This window comes from Ambystoma mexicanum, chromosome 6q, assembly GCF_040938575.1.
Source record: "Ambystoma mexicanum isolate Mex_15411 chromosome 6q, UKY_AmexF1_1, whole genome shotgun sequence".
Taxonomy (NCBI): domain Eukaryota; kingdom Metazoa; phylum Chordata; class Amphibia; order Caudata; family Ambystomatidae; genus Ambystoma; species Ambystoma mexicanum.
Genome location: NC_090937.1, coordinates 1108353573 through 1108370714, shown reverse-complemented (window position 1 = coordinate 1108370714; position 17142 = coordinate 1108353573). Strand labels below are relative to the sequence as shown.

At 45.8% G+C, this 17142-nt stretch overlaps 1 protein-coding gene across 3 annotated transcripts in view; it reads left to right on the top strand.

Annotated features, from left to right (window-relative positions):
* CWH43 (cell wall biogenesis 43 C-terminal homolog) overlaps nucleotides 1-16587 on the top strand; it is a 533223-nt gene extending 516636 nt beyond the window's left edge. For 2 of the 3 annotated variants that reach the window (XM_069631684.1, XM_069631685.1), the window contains exons 13-16: nucleotides 1-145; nucleotides 3721-3782; nucleotides 8419-8574; nucleotides 15268-16587. In XM_069631684.1, the coding sequence (XP_069487785.1) occupies nucleotides 1-145; nucleotides 3721-3782; nucleotides 8419-8574; nucleotides 15268-15373 (469 nt within the window). In that variant the 3' untranslated portion in view covers nucleotides 15374-16587. The remainder of the gene's footprint in view (nucleotides 146-3720; nucleotides 3783-8418; nucleotides 8575-15267) is intronic. The other variant, XM_069631686.1, reaches the window with a different exon arrangement.
* Nucleotides 16588-17142: the final 555 nt, after the last annotated feature.

The following is a 17142-nucleotide window of genomic DNA, read 5'->3' as shown; positions in this document are numbered from 1 at the left end:
GGATGACACTGACCGAAAGCTCCAGGCCAGATACATTTCTTCTGTTCTGAGAAATGTCTCCAAGCAAGTTGTGTTCCTGGGATATATCACCACAGATCCCGGATCCAGGGACTACTTGGAGCTGATTCAACAAGGACATATGAAGGTAGCATGACGCATATCGTCAATTTCATAAGAATATGACTTCTAAAGTCTCTGGGCACTGATGTGTGTATCTGTTACTAGAGTTGTTGCACTCAGTACTTGGAGGCGGGTCGATCCTGCGCACTCCACGATTATAGGTGGCACGTGCCTATGTTGACCAGAATTCATTGCTAAATGCAGGGTCAGCTTGGTGAAGAAAACCTTATCACTAGGGTGTTTAAATAGTAGACTCTGTGTGAGCAGTTTTAACACTGGTGCCTATTGCCCCATTTTTCCCCTATGATACTTCCCCCACTATGTCTGCTAGGACTATTGTTCACTGTATTGCCATTGCTAAATCCATGAGGCTCATTACAAGTATGGCGGTGCGGGAAAAATTGGCGGTAATGTAATTACTTCCACTTTTCCTACACCGCCATACTACGACTATGGCCCTGGAGTGGGGAATTTACCTTGAGCATCATGCTGGAGGTAAATTCTCCCACTGTCTGCAGAAAATCAGCAGAATTAACACAGCGGTAATTCCGCCAGCATGAATTCTACCAAAAATGTACCAAAGCATCCAATGGGGATTACCTCCACCACCGGCACTTGTAATCCTGTGGTAATTACGCCACACCAAGTGGCAGTAACGGTAATTCCGCTGGGCAGTAGTCCGGTGGATTTACCGGCAGAATACCGACCAACTCATAATGAGGCCCATCATTTTTATTTGCCGTAGATGTTTTGATCTGATGCTGCTCTAGCACTGTTGTGGCTTGTGTCTGGCACTTCCAGTACATTACATCGGACTCTAAATGAGACCAATTTTATGCTTTTTGGCCGCTGGACTGTCACTGAACTCATGAGTCTTCACATTCAAAATATTGGCATGCATGGGGTGGCATTACGGAAAATGTGCACCGATGAGCAGAGTCTGTCCTAGTCCTAATCCTTTGGCCGGGTGTATAAATACATTGCTCGGGAGGATAGCTCAGCGAAACATGCTCTCCTTGGAAGCAAGACAACATGGAGCAACACCGGTTCGATCCCGGGGTCCGCGCTTAGAAACCTTTGGGTATTAAGCATGTTATAAATAACCTATCATATCATTGCAAGAATATATTTTTTGCAGCATGGCATTTTTTGCCCTAGTCCTATTGCATTTGCAAAATTTCGTAATACCACCTATGGTACTATTTACTGGCAGCAAAACTCTTACCAACTCAGCCTGCTATTCGCCTAGCTTCGGGCCTTACTAAGGTGGATGTTACAGAAACTTTGCATCTGTTCAAGAGCAATTAGCACTAGGGCAAACATTGCCCTAGTGTAATAAACATATCTTTCCAGTACATTTCTGAACCATGGTAAATTTCACCCTAATGCTAGGACTAGAGCAATCATTGCCCTGGTGCAAAAATACATTGAAATAATATGTTTTTGCACTGAGCAATGTTTGTCCCAATGCCAATTGCACGTGCAATGATGCAGGGTTTATGTAATATGACCATAAATGTCTACAATTGCCATAATGGTAGCCACATGTTTTTGCAGTCTAGCAAATGGACCTTAAAAAATGACACTGCGGTGCTTATTTCCATTGAAATGGAAGGTGGCTAACTGTGCAGTTGTAGTTGCAACTGAGTAGATAATGTTAACCCAATCTCTGGATTTGATAAAATAGTGTCAGACTCACACGCTTGACGGCCAGCCATCTTGCCAACCTGTCTATACTTTAAAAACAGAACCCAAAAGTCCAGCCTTATTTGAGATGAGCAGCTCATCCTCAATGCTTAAATATCTCCTAAATATCTTTTATCCTGAGCTTCAGAGAAACAAATACTAACAAAGTGGTCCATCCGCCCAAATGGGGCCTTCCAGTAAATCCTTTACCTACAATGCCACAGAATATTTTACCTCTTTGCAGGGGCGTTGCTAGGGGGGGGCTAAGGGGGCTGTAGCCCCTGATCTTTTGGTTGTAGCCCCGGATAGAATCTCAGGATCTACAGCCAAAAGACCAGCTAGTCCCCAGTCCCAACGGTTCCAACATCAGCTTAGCCCCGGGTCTTTTCCAGACCTAGCAACTCCCCTGCCTCTTTGCCTTCTGCTGCCTGGCAGAGAAAAGTCGACTGATGCCGAACACAGTCTGCCTTTTGCTCCTTCAAAATAATTGTATTTACCCTTAAGCTTTGCAATTGTTCAACCAAAAACCGAATAGTTTATATAAGATGCCCTAAGGAATTCTTTCGTTGGTCTACACTCTGCATGAGTCCATGTTGTTTTCTGTTTTGGGGGCATCCCTGGTTGGCACCAGTCCTTCCCTGTCTAGCGTAATGGGGATTTAAAGTGAATAAAACCATCAGCATCTAACTAGCCCTAACTACTTAACTAACTATACATAAACAGTCATTCCAGAGGAGGTAGGACCTTGCTTTGTTGGATTATGTCAGATTGCACGTGGATGGGGAGGGGCCCACATCAATTGGCTCTCCTCCCCACCCACCTCAAGGGGCCACCCAGCCAAGTAGTTCATGGAACACCTCTGCCATAAACTCAATGGGCTGGTGTGGTCGCTCTGTGGGCAACGTCTGATCCGAAAATGAATGTCTCCAAACAATCCATGTACTGTAGAGTCAAACATGGTAACCTTCATTGTATTTATTAAAAACCACTGTATTTTAATGTATGGATGCTAACAATCCAACATATCTAGTTTAATGTGAAATATACAAATTACTCAGAACGTTAAAACAATTATCACAGCATAGGTATTATTTTTCGTGTTATTTATGGTGCTCAGATGTAATGTGGTAAAAAAACAGGATAGAACTGGTGTATATGTTTAATGCAAGGGAATATATATTTCTCCCTGGCTGTCCGATGCTTTCCCCTAGCCAACTCAAAATATAGCTGGAGGCACCGCGACACATCATTACAATTGGACAGGCATGCACTGCTATGAAGGGGATGAAGGCGCTAGGAAGGGACATTAGATCCAGGATCCTAAGTTGTTTCTTCGCACTCCTTGTTTTGCCCAATCCAATGTTATACATATTTCCTGTTTGTGCTTGCTTCTTGCTCATGTCCATTTTCTTCCTTCTGGGGGAATCCCCCCAAGCTTCTTTTCTCGACTTGCACCCTCCTCGCCCTCCCGCCGCATCACATTCACTTGCACAGTGCCACTGGTCCCACTGCCACCTGCCCGTTCCCGCCACATTGATTTTCCTTCTTTCCAGGCTTTTTCAGGGGGGACAACCTCCCTACAACCCCCAACCCATACCACCGTCCTCCGAATGTTCACACCCACCCAATGCCCAACCCACAGACTTACCTGACACGCCACTCATGCTCTGCGCTACCTAATGTCCCATTTCCTGGTTTCATAGGCAAGACCCCTAGAGCTAGTTAGATTTACTAGATTGTGTACCCCTGTCCAAGATGAAAAATCACCTGGGCTGCATTTATCTTATGATGAGAGAAGCTGAGGATATTGAAAAACATAGCATTGTAATAGATACTAACACAGATATGTAAAAAGCATCAGCATCTGTGGCACTTGTTTCTGTGCTGAAGTTAAGTTTTCTTTTCTTTCCATAGGACATTGATTCAACGGATCGCAACAGGTGGTGCGAATATATTATGTATCGCGGGCTCATAAGGTTTGTTTGAGAATATATATGAAAAACTGCTCAATGTGTCTGTTTTGGATAATCCTTCTGCTGCCAACTATTGTTCTAACTTTCTGTGAGAAGGGAGATTTTAATTTGCAGGTGTTTTCAAATCTAGCTTTCAGGCAAAGGAAATGTGCATTATATTATTATTGTCAAGTGTTGTTGGACTGGTATTCACATTAAAGCAACAGCAAAGAAAATATGCCCTTTATTTTATTGTTTAAAGCAGGAACCTAGCTCAAGAGCAGTGGAGCACTGTACATGGTGTGGTTTGTCAGCGTTTGGCCTGGCATCTTTTAACAGTAATGCAGTTGCGTTCTGTTCATCCATTGGGATTAATCTTTGGCCAGGTGTTGATGAAAAAGCCATGCCTTGAGAGATTTGCAAAACTGGAGAATTGTGCGAGCATTTCGAGCCGATACCGGGATCAAGTTCCAGAGGGTGGGTGTGTGACAAGAGAAGGATTGTTTACGGGTTCTCTCTTTGCAGATAATGAGGAGCATGTGCACTAGATATGTGAGCTTAGCCGCTAGGCACACTAGTGTGCTGTTTATGACTGCTTTGTAGATAATACATGCAGTATTCAACAGAATTCTGGCTTGGAGAGGAAGCCAATGTATTTTCCGTAGGATGGCGGTGATTCAGTTGAATTTCCTCTCACCCATAATAAGAGGTGCTGCGGCGTGGTGGACTGCGTTTAGGGAAGCCAAGTGTGCGGCTGGAAGCCTTAGCAGGAAGGCATTCCCCCCATCGATGTGCAAGACCAGGAGCACCTGTCCTACAGTCCAGAAGTCCTGTGAAGGGATGAAATGTTTGATTGTGCGAAGGGTGGAGATTTGAAGCCAGGCTGTTTGTGCCTTCTCGTCTATGTGTTCCTGGAAGCACAAGCTGCCATCAATGGTAAAGCCTAAGGATTTAGCTGAATCAGAGTGATGCAGAGCAAATCATTTTAGGTGCATATTATTGAACCGTTGTTGAACAAGTTGTTGTTTAGCAGGGGCACCGACGAGGATGAATTCAGTTTTGGATGGGTTAAGTTTGAGGTAGGCAGTCAACATCCTGGACTGGATAATGACTAGGCAATCGCGGAGTCAACTGATGTCCTGTGGACTTTTTACTTTCATGTACAACTGATTATCGTCCACGTATTGGTGGATGGCTGTATCAGGATCTTTGAGAAGTGTGCCCAGAGGCTACATGTAAATGTTAAAAACGATCTATAAGAGGATGGAGCCTTGAGGGACTCTGCAGGAAACTGGGAGTCAGTTAGAACACATGTTCACCTGGACGGCCTGGTCTCTGCCCGAGAGATAGGAGATAAATCAATTCAGGACAGTATCAAAGAGTCCCATCCTGCCAGCGGGGAGGAAGAGTTGGAAGCAGAGGTCGACAGTGTTGAATGCAGCTGAAACGTTGATGAGGCATGAGTCATCCTTATCCATGATTTGGAGAACATCATCCACCACCTCAATGGTTGCTGTCTCGATGCTACACTTAGGGTGGAACCCCAACTGAGGCGTAGTTGTTCAATTCTGGTGAGTAGTTGCGTAGCGACTACCTTTTTCAAGATTTTGCCAAAAAACGGCATGTTCAGAATGGGCTGGTAGTTGACCAGATCATCTAGCTCTAGGGTCGGTTTTTTCAAAAGAAGTCATATGAGATCAGTCTTGAGGGTGTCTGGGAATGAGCCTTCTGTGAGGGGGCATTAATGGTGCTGAGAAGTGCATTGAGCGCCGGGCCCATCAGATGTTTAATGAAGGAGACTACCCAGTTGTATAATCGCCTAACAAATGCTCAATAAAGAAATTACAAAAACAATGATACCGTCTGATCAGGAAGTAGGTTTGAGGGAGCAGATTGTTTATAGGAGGTCTGAGGGAGAGAGAGAAGAGAATATGATCCAGAGGGGCAGTGTGCATGCTGAGGGGGCTAATTGCTCTGGGAGGTTGATTCAATGGTTTGTCGAATTTTGTCTATTTTTCCAATAAATAAGTTGTTGATTCTGTCACATTTTTCCTGGGCTTCTGGCACCTCGAGGTCGCAAATCTCTCAAGGCATGATTTGGTGCAATGCTTTACTACTTCAAAAAGGGCTTTGCTGCTGTTAGAGGATGCTGCAATAGTGATGGAGTAGTAAGCAGCTTTGGCCTCGGTAACCAGAGCCTATGGTTGGCCCTGAGAGATTTGAGGTTTGTGAGATCTCCAGGGTTATGTTTTTTCACCATCATTTCTCTTTGGGTCTGATTGAGCATTTGTTGGTGGCGAGCTCGGCGGTGTACCATTGGAAGGACGGTTTGGTTTAGCGCAGCTAGTTTTTAGGGGGGCATGAGTGTCCACCAGTTTAATATCAGAGTTGCTGAATAATTCTAGGAGGATGCAGGCATTGGTGGGGAAGTCTGTGAAGTTTTCTTCCAGCTCATTGACTGGGAAGGTTTTGAAGGAGCGGCGCTGAGTGATGGGGCTTTTAGTCTGACTTTTGTGGACCAAGGTAGAGTGAGTGATAGACAGTGGGGTAGCGGCGTAATCAGACCAGTCGAATGGGATAGGGTCTGAGCAGGTGATGAGGGGGAATGATATGAAGAAAATCTAGGGTGTTGCCTTTGTTGTGTGTAGGGAGAGCACAATTTGCTATAGGTCCATGAATCCGGTCAGTGCGAAAGGCATGCTGCAAGTGTGGTTATTGGCAGGAGACTCGGGGATGCTAAATTCTCAGAGAAAGACAATATTAGTGTGTGCTAGTTTGGCAGAGGAGAGTAAGTTGGAGACATCAGCAATGAAAGAGTCACTCCTGTGAGGTGGGCTGTAGATGAGGTGGAAGGTGATGGATTCCTTGTGAGATAAAGGGAGCAGGCAGGCAAACTGATTCGGACAAACTTGTTATGGGAGAGGGAATGATGGAGCATGATATTATTATCGTAAAGTCTTGTTGGGCTGGTATTCATGTTAAAGCAATACCAGCAGGAAAAATGAGTGTTGAATTTACATTAGTAGCTGGGGTATGGGAGCCAGCCAATGAGGTTGCTTGGATTGCATGCTAAATCCCATGATCCATCCAAGCCCACGTTCGAGGAAACCTGATGGCTGCTGACCAACACCTTCCTTCCTTTCCGTCCTGTGTTAGTACTGGAATACCCCCTGACAATCTTAACTCCACCTCTTTAAATACTTTAGGCAGAGTATCATGGATTCTCGAAAATATACATCTTTTTATTTTTTATAGAAAACAATTAAAAATGCAGTACATCTGCTTTAAAAGCAACAACATGTTCACAATTCATTCTTTTGAACCTTAATCTTTCAAAACATCAAAAGAAATGGAAACAGATAAAGGGAAAACGAACCAATGTTAGTTTTTTCCTTTATCTGAAAAGCAAGCTACTAAATAGCTTAACTCGTTCCCTATCCAGTAACACCTCCTTGGTTCAGGAGGAAAAACAATGTGCCAACACTTAACATGTGTTTCTAGTACCAATTATCACTTTCATCAATGCAATTGAACAAATACAAATCACATTCCATATTGGTGCTGTCTTCAGAGCACTTATTCTTTTTGTCACGTGTTCCTCTTTGGCGTGTGGCATTACAGAGAATAGTAAAGTTCCAAACAGTCTACAATGCAAACAAACAAATAAAACCTTGTTAAAAACCATGTTAACTCTATTTTAGTCATGTCAGGTATTTATGGGCATCCCTTTTGACTTAACATATTTTTATTTTTAACGGAAGGATTGATATTGCTATACTATCTAACACCCAACTAAGGCATGCTATTCAATTTAAGGGTCCACTGAATACTACATATTATATTTATTTGTCCTCACCCACGCAGCCCCTAAAAAGAGGACACCAGAGCTCTAGTTAGCTGACGGATGCTTACCAACACTGCCAGCTCCTCACTACCCACCATCCACCCCACCCTCCCCTATGATACTCTTCTCTTCTCTCCCCATGCCCATACCTCACTCACCTTATTCTTTTGGTGGCGGCACAAACACAGCTGCCATCACTCCAGCCCCCCAGGCCTCCATGGAAATGGATGAGGGGCTCAGCATGGAGCCTCCTCTTCTAGCTCCGCAGCTGCCATTTTAGGAACGTTTTTTGTATGAATGAACAGGACGCCGCAAGCGCCTCCTGCTCATTCATACAAAAGGCATTGCTGTCAGTACCCTGGGTTTCTGGATTGGAAATACGGAGTGCTAATCGCAATAACACCCAGATCAAGTGTTATTGCTTAATTACAATATTACTTAACATGTCATCTGTCCTGAGAAAACTACACTGGCTTCCTTTGGATTCCAGGATCCCTTTTTTAATCACTGGCTATAAACCCAATGCGGAAAATGCTGAGAATCCTGGTAGTGTGTACCATGATACATAGGACAATGTCATTAAATATATTCGAGCTTAGACCTTCTGTGTGGATAGGCTTTATCAGAAATGGTTGTATCCCAATAAGTCCCAGAAATGCCCTGCATTTACTTCTTGGGAAGGTTGGGTTGCATTAATTGAAATGCATTTTTAATTGAATATCGGATATTTATTTCACATTCGCTAGATTAAATGGGTAACCTGTGCGTTTGTAATCTGTGTCTGAAAATATGTTTTAATTTTGTATTTTGTCACAGGCTTGGGTATGCACGCATATCTCATGCAGGGTTAAGTGATACTGAATTCCAAATGGCCAAATTCACGATACCATCGGATCCTGCTAATTATGTTGACAATATGAACTTCGTCATTGACCCGAGCCAAGTTCCCAAGGAAATCCATTTTAATCCCAGGTCAGAACTTTTTGTGAAAATGAAAATTGCAGGGTTGTTCTGATAAACCTCTGCTAGTTCAGCAGGGAGTGTGTCATGCATACAGTGTAAGGGCCTAATTCACAGGGCGGTGCAAAGTGTATTTTTGCAGTAAAAAGTGACTTTGCACAGCACTAAACGTTCCATGTATTAGGCCCTTAGTATTTTGTGTTGCAGTAGAGTTATTTGCTCAAATTACATAACGTGCTATGATATTATATAAATCATTTATAACGTGCCTGTACACAAGTGTTTCTAAGCGCAACAAGACAAGGGAGGAAAGACAGAGGGAGGACAAGACAAACGATCTTACTAGGCCTTGTGTCATTCAGCTCGTGCAAGTGCGATAACGCAAAGTGCAGGGGAGAGGGGAACGTGGCAGGGGGAGGGTGGGGGAAGTGCAATCAGGGCAGCATTGCTCTCAGTGAGTGCAGCCAGGGCAGCGCTGCTCTGGGTAAGTGCAGGGAGGCAGGGGACTCTAAAGGCTACAGTTACAGCCCCTAAGTGTGCGGTAGGACCGAGGAAGTGCAGGGGGCCTGGTCATGGACGAGCCTGGTACCCAGTAAGACTTTGAGGGTATCGAGCAACCAGTCGGCGCAGCAGAAAAGAAGGTCAGTATGGGAGGGAGAGCGAGAAAGAAGAGGAGAAAAGGAAGGTCTTGAGCTGCTTCCAGAACTTCAGGTGGTTTGGCTCAAGTTTGAGAGGGACAGCAAGGCCATTCCAGAGGGAGGCAGCTGCAGAGGAGAGAGATCTACCCCCCACTCTCTGCCTGGAGAAGTGTCTGACCCTCAGAGAGTTGGAGGTAGCAGAGGGAAGGACTCTAGAAGGAAGGTATTCTGGAAGTGAGACTTGGATGTAGTGCGATCCCCAGCCGCATAAAGCATTGTGGACGATGCAGAGGGGCTTGAACTTGATCCTTGCAGCCACTGGGAACCAGTGGAGAGAATTCAGGGTTGGAGAGATACCGTCCCTGTGCTTGAACTCCATTATAAGTCTAGCCGTCCTGTTCTCGATTAGCTGCAGAGGGCGGAGAGTAGAGGAGGGCAGATTGAGAAAGAGGCTGTTGCAGTAGAACAGTCTAGAGAGAACCAGGGCTCTGGAGATAGCGATCTTCTGGGGGAAAGTGAGAAAAGGAAGAATACCTCTGACGAGGTGCAGCTGGTAGTGGGCCTCCTTGGCAAGGTCAGTGATGTGAGGAGAGAAAGAGAGAGTGAAGTCGAAGATGACACCAAGGAAGGCGAAGAAAGAGGGCCCAAGGAGGGTGGCCAGGGTGAGAGAGGGAAAGCGGGAGCAGGGGTACCAATGAGAAGGATCTCCATCTTACTGGCATTAAGGCAGAGATTGTTGGAGGCGCACCAATCCTGAATCGCGGATAGACTGTCAGGAATGAGCGAGAGAGGAGAGGAGGCTGAGGGGAGCCTGAAAGAGAGTTGAGTGTCAATGGCACAGCACTGGAAGTTAGAGGAAAAGGTAGAGATAAGGTGGGCCAAAAGGGCCAAGTAGACATTGAAGAGCCAGGGTGAGAGGACAGACCCCTGGAGAACAGCACAAGTGGAGAGAGAGGTGGTGGAGAGAAAGGACCCAAGTTGGACCTGGGGGGGGTCGGTCCAGGAGGAAGGAGGTCAACCACTCCAGAGCCTGCTTCGTGATGCCCAAATTCTCATGGAGTTCATTGATCAGGATGGCATGATTGACTGTGTCAAAAGCAGAGGAAAGGTCAAGGAGGATGAGGACAGAGGGAAGGCTTGAGTTAAGATTAGAGAGCAGATCTTCACGGGTGTTCAGGAGAGCAGTTTCCATGCCTCTGGCTGCTCTGATGCCAGACTGATGGTCATGGAGACAACCAACAGATTCAGTGTGGAGAGTAAACTGGGAGATGGCCAGCTTTTCCTGGAGTTTTCCCAGGAAAGTTGCGATAGAGATCATGCAATAGTTTGCCGGGCAGGTAGGATCAGCCGAAGGCTTTTTAAGGAGGGGTTGCACAAAGGAGGGCTTGAGGGGAGAGGGAAAAGATCCAGTGGCGAAGGAGTGATTGCCGAAATCGGAGCGAGGGTGTCAATGTGGTCCTTGATGGTTCTGGAGGAGCAAGGGAGCACCTGTTTGGACAACACTTTCATAGATCATACTTGTCTAGACACATCGTCAGGTGTCAGAGAGAAGGAGGAGAAAGGAGGAGGAGAGGGAGAGGCAGCCAGGGGGGCTGAGAGAGGAAGAGTAGAGCAAGGACAGGATGTCCTGAGTTTTAGTGGTGAAGTAAGAAGCCAGAGCCATGCAGAGGACCTGGGAGGGAACAGGAGACGTGGAGACTGCAGAAGGATTGGCCAGCTCCCTGCAAATATTAAAGAGTCTGGGCATGCTGTTAGAGACTGCAGAGACACAGGCTTGGGTGTGGATTCTCTTCTTGGAAAGGACAGAGAGTCTGTATTGCCTTTGGAGCAGGCAGCTGGCCATTTTGTCAGAGGATGCACCCGAAGCCCTCCACTTCCTCTCAGCCACCCTGCACTTGCGTTTCAGGGCAGCAAGGTCGGGGTCATTCCATGAATTGCACTTGGAGGTAGGCTTCAGACGGATTCTCATGACAGGGGCAAGGATGTCCAGAGTGTTGGAGATAGCGAGATGCAGGTTGGAGAGGGATGTGTCAGAGTATGAGCCAGACACAGGAGAAGGAGGAGCAGAGAAAGTAGACACAAAGGCATGCAATGACACACGCTTCATGAACCGAATGACTGAGAAGGTAGGTGGCAGTGCTGGGGAGGGACAGAGAGTTAAAGGTGAGAGGAAAGTAGAAAGTGGTCAGTCCAAGAGAGAGGAGTAGTGAGAGGGTTCGGGAGGGGGATGTCTGAGGAGATGAGAACATCCAAGGTGTGCCTGGCAGAATGTGTCAGACCAGAGGGTAGAATGAAGAGAGAAAGAGAGAGAGAAAGAGTGTCGTATGGGTTCTGAAAGAGCCCAGAGGAAGGATCAGAAGCATCCAGGTGGAAGTTGAGGTCTCTAAGGAGGAGAAGTTGAGAGGTGGAGGCAAGGAGAGAAGATGTAAAGTCAGCCCATTCTGGGAGGAAGAGGGCACCCAGGCCAGGGGCCTGTAGATGGTGGCCACAGTCAGAGAAAAGCCAGGAAAGATAGAGAGGCTGCAGACCAAGCATTCAAAGGAGGAGTAGGCATGCATAGGAATGACGGAAGCAGGGACCCACTACGGAAAAGATCAGAGCTACTCCACCTCCAGGTCAGTTAGTTCTGGGCTCTGAGAGGATCTTGTACCCATTAGGGAGGAGAGTGTCAAAACTTGTAACAGAGCTGGCCGTGAACCATGTCTCTGTCAGTGTGGTCTTGGTCTCTGTCAGTGTGAGGACATCCAGGTCAATTTCTACGAGGAGGTGGCACATGTCAGAGGAGTGTATGACAAAGAGCAAGAGTTAAGAGTAGCAACATAGAGCAGGTTGCCACATTTGAAACACTTCTGGGGTGGGGTACAGGCTTGAGGAATCAGAGGTGGTAGAGGAGCCTGGGAATGGGCAGAGGTGGTAGCAGGAGATGGCATAGTAGCCAAGGAGGAAGTTGAAGGTGCCAGAGAGGTGGCAGAAGGAGGAGGTGGCAGAGGAGCCAGGGAGGTGCTAGTAGGAGTAGCCGGAGAAGGAGGGAAGTTGATAATATGCTGGAGACGCCTGTCGAAAAGGAGGGGATTGGGCTGAGGGCCCTGGACAAAGACGATGCCATTCAGGTAGAAATTAATGATGGTTTTGGAGGAGTGGAAGGAGGCTTAGAGGACCTCCCACCGAGTGCCACCATTAATGGGCGAGGAAGAGATAGGAGAGAGAGCCAAGACCATATGGAGGGTCCATTGGTCTGGCGAGGAAACGACAGAGGATGTCGATTAGGGTCTCTCTGGAGGATGCGCTGGTGTGGGTATCGGCGATAGGGTGGCTAGGGTTGGAGACCAGAATATCCCTCTTGAACTTTTTCCTCCCAGACTTAGTGAGAGGGATAGAGTAGGAGATAGAGTAGCAGAGAAGATGGGAGAGTTTGAGAGCACCATAGGGGGTGCAAGGAGGCAGGAAGGGAGCGTGAGGGAGGAAAAAGCACAGCCCAATACCGACCACCCGAGCACCACAGGAGGCAGCAGTTCTGTCCTGTCTAGAGAAGAGCGCAAAACTGCATTGAGCATAGCATTACATTAAGCGTGCGCCTCATTGGCGGCGTTGCATTCAAAGTGTGTTGGGCAGGAAGGAGGCGATGTGTCTGTGCTCCTCCCCACCTTCAAATTAAAATGAGTGGCCGCTGAAATTCGTTGAGGTGGCAGGCAGTTCTGCACTGTATCCCCAATCAAGTGCTGTTCTATATGGTCCCTTGTACACTCCTGGACCGGTAAAGGCCATCCCTGAAGTGGTCTAACATTTGTGCTACCCAACCCACTTTGGGGGCAACTGTGCTTTTTAAATAATGTGAAATGCTCTTGACATCAGGAGGCTCAATTCCAGGCAAATTCTATTTACTCCCTCAAAAATCAAAGCCCATCTAAGCCTGTCAGATAGCACAGCAAGGTGAGCGCTCGCTACTAATATCTATGCGCAGCCTGTCACTGATCCGAATCCGGGCAAGGTCAACTCAGTCTTTCAGTCATCTGAGGTTGATAAATTGAGTGTGGGATCATGATTATTATGGTATATATTGAGCATGGCCTAGCTACGAGAAGCAACCTAGCGCTTTACAGAGGTATAGAACAATACAGATGCATAACGGAGCGCTGTACAAAGGTAACAACAGAACAGCTATACAGCGGGCCGGTGGGATAGAGAGGGGCACGGAGGAGGGGTACAGCTGTAACGGGTGGCAGGAAGGAGAGGGGTGGGCAGCGATGTGATGGCCTATATTAAGGGATAATAATGTCATCTGTAGTTTCAGTGCTCTTAAACCCACGGGTGTGTAGCGCTATATAAAAAAGAAGTGCTTCTAGGTGTTTTCTGAAGATGATCTAGGTAGAAAGTCTTTGAAGATAGAATGGAAGAGTTTTCCTAACTTTGCCTTCCTACTTCTACGACGCAGTGCCACTCTCCTTGGGAGCGTGACATGAATTTAGGGCATTCAAGCAAATACTGATTGCTGCCGGGTAGCTGCTGGGAATGGGCATGTGCTAGTTCTCAGCAGTCCCGACCACAGCAGAAGCGGAGTGGCCTGACATAATATTCCGTAGTTTCTTCAGCTGGACCAGCTGCTCACCACGGCTATGGAATCAGTGTCATCTCTTGGTCAAAGAGAACCCTTAGGTTTTTAACTTTGGTTAGGTGAGCCAACCTTTGGCCTAGTAGTGAGGTAAGGCGCATCTATTCTTTGTAAGACAAGAATAACCTCGGCCTTAGTTCCAGTACATTGGAGCACGTCTAATCCAGGGCAAGCCAAGGGTTTCGTAAAAGGAGCTTCACAGTGGCCCAGAAAGGGCGTATTTTTAGGTCATTTACATGAATCTCTTCTTATATGTAGGGGTGGGTGAAATGCAAATAACAAGGGGAGGTCTTGGGAGTCTCTCTGCCAGACATTAGTCCTGGTTATGAGAGGCTTACCCAGAGTTTTCAGCTCACTACCTTTCACAGAGGAGAAATAGACATTAGTCCTGGTTATGAGAGGCTTACCCAGAGTCTTTAGCTCACTACCTTTCACAGAGGAGAAATAGATATTAGTCCTGGCTATGAGAGGCTTACCCAGAGTCTTTAGCTCACTATCTTTCACAGAGGAGAAATAGACATTAGTCCTGGTCATGAGGGGCTTACCCAGAGTCTTTAGCTCACTCTCTTTCACAGAGGAGAAATAGACATTAGTCCTGGTTATGAGAGGCTTACCCAGAGTCTTTAGCTCACTATCTTTCACAGAGGAGAAATAGACATTAGTCCTGGTTATGAGAGGCTTACCCAGAGTCTTTAGCTCACTATCTTTCACAGAGGAGAAATAGACATTAGTCCTGGTCATGAGAGGCTTACCCAGAGTCTTTAGCTCACTATCTTTCACAGAGGAGAAATAGACATTAGTCCAGGTCATGAGAGGCTTACCCAGAGTCTTTAGCTCACTATCTTTCACAGAGGAGAAATAGACATTAGTCCTAGTTCTGAGAGGCTTACCCAGAGTCTTTAGCTCACTATCTAGAGTCTTTAGCTCACTATCTTTCACAGAGGAGAAATAGACATTAGTCCAGGTCATGAGAGGCTTACCCAGAGTCTTTAGCTCACTATCTTTCACAGAGGAGAAATAGACATTAGTCCTAGTTCTGAGAGGCTTACCCAGAGTCTTTAGCTCACTATCTAGAGTCTTTAGCTCACTATTTTTCACAGAGGTGAAACGGCCAATTTTCTTGCCACAGACAGAATGGCGGAATGGGTGAAAGAATCCACCACTGGGCAATTCCACCGGTGTCGCGTAAATTACGTTTTTGGACATGCTTGGTGCTAGCAATTCCGCTTTATTTTTAATTTTTGTTGCTTCGTATGTGCAGTGATTACGCCTGAATGACCAAAATATTTATGTGCCAAAAACGTTGTACAGCCAAATGCAGGGACTATTTCGGCCACCGTACTCATGACGTATTTTCAGTTAAAGTTTCCTCCAACAGCTGTGTTTGTAAAAATCTGCAATAGTCTATCAGAATAGCCCGCTGAGGGGCACTTATCCTGTTTTTCTTCTCGTTAACAGATTCGGAACATACAAGGAAGGCCACAACTATGATGCGAGCCATTCGTTCCATATGAGCACACCCAAATATTTTGTACAGGAAGCAAAATCGCACATGTCCCTCTGATACGTCAACAGACTTACAAGTGGACGAGAAAACCTGCTTATCTATGCATTGCTCCATCACCACAAAAGAGTATTTTTATATATGTACATATACTGTATTGAATGCCCCTGACCATATTGAATGTGGTGCTTGGCTTCAATTTTAGAATACATTATTGTAATGGTGTAATGCCCACAGGAGACAGGCGATGCTAGTAGTAACATTCAGGAGGCACCGCATATGCACCAGGCACTGTACAGCTACATCACAATCGCACACAGAGAAACCTCTAAGAAATGAAACTGTTTACTATTAATGGAAAGTGTTTTATGTCAATAGATATAATGTATTTTGCACAGAAAACAATGATGTGTACCAATGAATGTGTGCATATTTATGTAGGTTGCCCCAAAATGCATACAGTATAGTTAGCTATGCTATTTGCGTGGCAGATTTTCTGTTTTAAACAAGAATTGTGGAGTCCTTTGGTCACTCATTGGTCAAAAAAGTCCATGCTTTTTTAAAAACTCAATTTTCCTTCCATAGCGAAACTTCCCTACCATCCTGACGATTCTACTGTCCCACCCGGATTGTGATACTGCCCAGCTCACTGCAAAACCAGCTCTTCTCCTAGTGCCGGTCTGAGGCATGGGCAGAATGTGTGCTGGCCCCGTGCCCCGCTATCAAAGGGGCCCCGCCCCGCAAGACGCGAGTGTCTGCCTCAACTGCTGTGAATCTTCCATGTACGAGCTCGCGTGAGGCCACAGCATCACCTTCCAACCTCCTATTACTCTCTAGAGATAGAGACCTGTTCCCAGCGGCCCATCACAAGCTGCAGGCCCATTAATGACTGCGTATCACTTTCTTTCTTCAAGCAGCGCATTAAAGTGGGGGCGATTTACAAATGATGGCCCGTTTAAGAGGCAATTGTTTTGGAGGAGATGTTTGTAACGTTTCTGTGTTAAGAAATGCAATTCTGAAAGCACACACAAAGCACCAGTTAGATACCTAAATCTACTCTCTCCTCCAAGTCAATTACAATATATGAAAGAAAACAGTTTAAAATTAGCTACATTCTTTTCAGATGTTCATATTTAACGCATAGTTATTTGGTAGAATGTGATATTTTCATCACGTCATATATGAACCCTTCAAATACTGAAAAACAATGAGGTAACCTTTTCACACATTACATGTTGTATACGTCTTGAAAATAAATTTTCAAAACCCAAAAACATTTTTTTTGCGTTTTGCTGAATTGTATTTGTAGTCCCCCAGTCAAGATGGGGGACTAATGCCACAATTGTATACAATTTGCTGAACATATTTCTTTAATGATTTATATATTTGAGTGGGTACCTTACTATGGTATGTGTACTTTTCAAGTCATCTTTATAAAGCAGAGTATTGTTGAAAGCCAGACGTGGAGTTGAGGAGGGGGAATGATGAATGAGCAAGCGAGTCCTGAATATTTGCCCAGGATATGGCAAGAGAGGTTGCAATCCTGGTGACTGGTGGTGCAGTTATTTTTTCCTGATTGTGGCCCTGTGCTGCTTTTCAGGGCACAAGTAAAGGATACATGTAGGTGGACAGCGTAACTTTTTTCACAGTGCGGCCGCAACCCCCTTGGGTGTTTTTGAGGTTGGCAAGCTTGCTCAAGCATTTGGCTACCAGGATTTCACTCAGGTTGTCATGTTTTCAGTGCAGACACTTACCCACAAGACGCATAATATGATCATCAAAGCACATGCTCGTATTGGGATTTGGTTTTCTAGGGAATATTTTACTAC